A 4,250-nucleotide genomic window follows, 5' to 3' on the forward strand; every position below is an offset into this window, starting at 1 on the left:
AAAATGCGAGTGATTGCTGGATCTGCAGTTGCCAATGGCTACCGCTGCGCCCAGACGCAGTTTCTGTCCCAACAAGAAGAGTTTGTGATTTATTTCTGAAGATACAACCCAAAACTAAATACTGTGTTCAAGAGTTATTGGTCCAGAAAACAAAAAAACATCACTAAAACATACAAAATAAAGTTAATCTTAATGATATAATTATTGTTACAATTATATGAATCAAATAGACACTACAGACCTCTGACCTGCATCTACAGCAGTGACCTATGCCCTGTATCTGTAACTTAGGTATTATTATCAAATAGACTCAATCATATGTTTAACTGTCTTTGTTACTATTCTATGAATCACATAGACAGTATAGACCTCTGACCTGTATCCACAGCACTGAACTATATAGCAATAATATTATTATTATTATATAACAGTCTGGAAAATGTACGGAAGAAAAAAAATAAGCAAAATAAAGACTGAAGATAACAATGTGTGATTGCAACAAGCAGAATAATTCACATAAACTGAGCTGACCTACCCTCTAATAATGAACCTTTTATAGCGTAAAGTAACATAAGAAGTGGAGATAAAACCCACCTGTTTTCTACTTCTCTCAGCTCGTAGTCAGAGGTTGATTTAATTAACACAAACAACAAACGATGGTTTCCTCTCTACCAATAACAGGAACAATAAAGCAAAAAGACGAACCTTTCTACCTTCTTCTGTAGCTGTTTTATACATATATACATATACACTTTATGTTTTTTTTTTATGATAACATCAAAAGGCTTCAATGTGGGTCAAAACCGGAGGACTTAATAATAATAATAATATATAAATAACACAGGATGTTGGACAGGAGGAGCACAGAGAGTTCTTATTTCATTCTTTATTACTGCATTATTGTCTGCCATATAGCTGGATCTCCATATTTACACATATATACTTGATATACTGTTTTTTTTACAAAGCATTTACAAGTACTACTGCTTATCTTTCAGTATTTAATTATTCCTCACTCATTCATCTAATTTTACCAGACAGTGCTATTTTTTATTTTGTTTTTTTTATGAATAAAGCTGCTATAATAGTAATAATAATAATACTACATTTGTTATTATTATTATTGTTACTATTGTTGTTATTGTTATTATTATAGTCAGTATATCTTACATTAGTTACCACACTAATGTTTATGTAATTTAACCACAGTGCTATGAAAAGGTTTGCTCATTATTCTGACAATAAATGAATATTAAATGAATATTAAATGAATGTATAATTGTCTTCTGATGAGTGAGCTGCTGTCAAAGCTCAGCGTTCAGAGGTTGAATGGTTTATAAAGTAATTAACAGTCAGAGGAGCTAACGTTAGATAATGTCGTTGGAACATCAGTTTTTTCCTTTTGAATCAAACGTCCCAACAGGAAACTAAACAGTAAGTAATGAACAGAAATAAGATAACGAACCTTTCTCAGATTAACAGCAGTATTGATCTTCAATCAGCTGACATCAGCGCTGACGTTTGACACCAAAACAGGAAGCGCACATACTCTTCCGGGTCTTGGTTTTCAAAGTAAAGCCAATGTGTAGCTGCGCAACTCTGTATTAAGTGGAGAAACAGGTTGAAGAATACTCACAGACACTTTGTGGTGATTTAAAATGGCAAGAATAACAAAACTATATTGTTAACAAAAAATCTTATTTTTAGAACCTTTGTAATATTTCATGTTCCTAAATAAGTATTTTATTGTGAAATGTGTTAGCGGATGTCTCATGTCTGTGCTGTGGTGTCGTAACGTGCAGTAAGGTCACACAGAGGCTGTTTACATCAGCTAACACAGCTGTTTAAAGTAAACCAGAGTGTTTATAGGTTTATATTAAGACTGATTCACTAACTGAGGACTGGCGGGAAGAAACAGACCGTTTAACCGGTTTGAACCGGGTCGTTAATCCCAGAGTCAGACAGGTGAGTCCGGTTCTCCTCCTGCTTTAACTAACATTACATCTGTTTCTAGTTTATTCAAAGCTTTATACCTGATACCTTATCTAACGCTGTTCTACTACAACCCCCATATCTGCTGCAAAGACACTTATAATGCTTATTATATTTCAGTCTGTGTATCAATATGTTCATAGAGAATTAATGGCTGCAACTAACAAACTATTATTTTCATTATCGATGAATCTGTCTCCAACATATTCAGTTTATTGTCACTGAGGACAAAAGAAACTGGAAAGCTGGAATTTGTTCTTAAAAAATTACTCAAAATAAATAAATAATCTTTATATTTACTGATTCATTTAATAGTTGACAACTGATTGATTCTTTTACTGATCTCTGCAGGTCTGAATTTAATAATTAATAAACTGAAATTAATCTCACCAGGTTGAAGGTTGATGTCAGATTCTGAAGCATTTTATTCTTATTGTATTAAAGACTTTTATCAGCAGTGAGTGTTGTAACGTAGACACTTTCTCTGTTACCTGTAGACTGATTTATGTGTTTCTGTGTATTTCTACACTATGTAACCTCAGTGTGTGTTTTAATCCTACAGTCAACCCTGAGACGCCCCGTCAGCCAATCAGAGCTCCCCGTGCAACCCCTCAGCTCAGAGAAGAATGAGGCTTCAAGGCTGTCTGTAAGTGGAGTGTCGTGGTGTGTTCAGGGTCCTCTGTGCTCAGTCAGTAGCTCCAGCTCTACACTCATGACACATTCAGGGTTCAGCATCACCTCAGTGTCTGTGTGTGTTCGTACATCTGCCCTCAGACTGACAGGAGATCAGTGAATCTGTAGAGAAACTGCAGCTGAAGATACCTCAGTGCTGCTTTCTGTTGTTAAAGAGGGTTTCTGTTCTGCTGAGGTTGACTGTGTCCGATGGCGCGGCACAGTAAGCTGCAGAAGCAGGTCCTGGCTCTGTACCGGCAGTTCCTGCGGGCCGGCCAGAACAAACCGGGCTTCATCCCCCGAATCCGCGATGAGTTCAGGGAGAACGCTCGCATCAAGAAGACAGACGTGATGCACATCGAGTATCTGTACCGACGAGCACAGAGGCAGCTGGAGCAGCTGAAGGATGTCAACACCAAACAGCTGGGCACCTTCTCCAAAACCGGAGAGAAGAGCTGACCTCCGACCTGTACCACGTCACCTGACCCTGAATGACACCAACGACTACCTGTCAGAGACCACCGAGATGTCAGGCCGAGATGCTGCATTCAAGTCCGGTGGAGAAATAAATGCTCAGTATGGAGAAAACATGTAACAGTGGTATGAACTGTAATCCAGCAGATATGCAAGTGATTTATTACACACCACACAGGACAATAATAATAAACAGCTACGTAGAGACATCAGTGTGTTCATTCAAGTTCATGTTACGTTTTTCAGGCTGTGTGCAGTAACGCTAGCAGCTCAGTGAGGTCGCACTGTGCTTTAAGCTTAATGCAGCATCGACATTAAACACTGAATAAAGTCCAACCCAGTTTCAGAGTCAAAGGTGACGTCTTCAGATGTCTCGTTTCATTGGACCGACAGTCCAAAACACAGAGAGATTTAATTTACTGATTAAAAACAGAAAAAAACAGAAACTCTGAGACACTTTTGACAAACTGGTGTATATAAAGTATTAAAGCAAATATTTCTATCTATTATAACAGTCTAATAATAAAATATCTAGAGCCCAACGGTTGCGGGATTTTTGAAACTGACACAGATTTTGGGCTGAGAACTTCACAGATTACCGATATGGCAGAACCTGCTTTCTTACCCTTATAACTTTAGAAAACCTATTAAATGTTGTTCACATAAACAGAAAAAAGACTCTGTTTGTGCCCCAATAAAGATTGGCTCCAGTTCAGTGTGTGAATATTGTAAATGTTCCTCTGTTGGCATTCAGGTGATGCTGTTCCCTTCCAGCATTAAAACCAATCACTGAGTCTGAAATGTTGCTGTAACACAACAGTACGTTCATTCCTGTTTATTTTTAACATTTATTTAAATTAAACTGTTAATTTGACATCACACTGTGGTGGCAGCGCCCCCCTCTAGATCCGTCCCTGTTTTAGTGGACGTACTTCGACGGATTACATTGCAGCTGGTTTTGCAGCTACAGTACTCTCACTCAGTACTGGACCCATTTCAAAACTCCTTGTATCCATGAATCATTCAGACACAAAAACATGGGAACAGAAGGTCCAGGTTGAAAAACACTGAAGTTACCAGCAGCAGCTTGAATGGACATAAAACTCCTCTGA

At 37.8% G+C, this 4,250-nt stretch overlaps 2 protein-coding genes across 3 annotated transcripts in view; one reads left to right on the forward strand and one right to left on the reverse strand.

Moving 5' to 3' along the window:
- nudt18 (nudix (nucleoside diphosphate linked moiety X)-type motif 18) overlaps positions 1–254 on the reverse strand; it is a 3,414-nt gene extending 3,160 nt beyond the window's left edge. Inside the window, exon 1 of the mRNA XM_035658094.1 lies at positions 242–254. Coding sequence (XP_035513987.1) covers positions 242–254 — 13 coding nt within the window. The remainder of the gene's footprint in view (positions 1–241) is intronic.
- A 1,521-nt stretch (positions 255–1,775) lies between these two features.
- sdhaf1 (succinate dehydrogenase complex assembly factor 1) lies at positions 1,776–3,345 on the forward strand. Of its 2 annotated transcripts, XM_035658083.1 has the most exons (3): positions 1,776–1,965; positions 2,555–2,638; positions 2,861–3,345. In XM_035658083.1, the coding sequence occupies exon 3, from the start codon at positions 2,875–2,877 to the stop codon at positions 3,121–3,123; it is 249 nt and encodes an 82-aa protein (XP_035513976.1). In that variant the 5' UTR covers positions 1,776–1,965; positions 2,555–2,638; positions 2,861–2,874; the 3' UTR covers positions 3,124–3,345. The 2 variants fall into 2 exon arrangements, with proteins under 2 accessions (XP_035513976.1, XP_035513975.1); XM_035658082.1 differs by having other exon boundaries at positions 2,555–3,345.
- The last annotated feature ends 905 nt before the right edge of the window (positions 3,346–4,250 follow it).

The sequence above is a fragment of the Morone saxatilis genome, unplaced genomic scaffold (assembly GCF_004916995.1).
Source record: "Morone saxatilis isolate NCDOM2014 unplaced genomic scaffold, NCSU_SB_2.0 Contig16, whole genome shotgun sequence".
Classification (NCBI taxonomy): Eukaryota; Metazoa; Chordata; class Actinopteri; family Moronidae; genus Morone; species Morone saxatilis.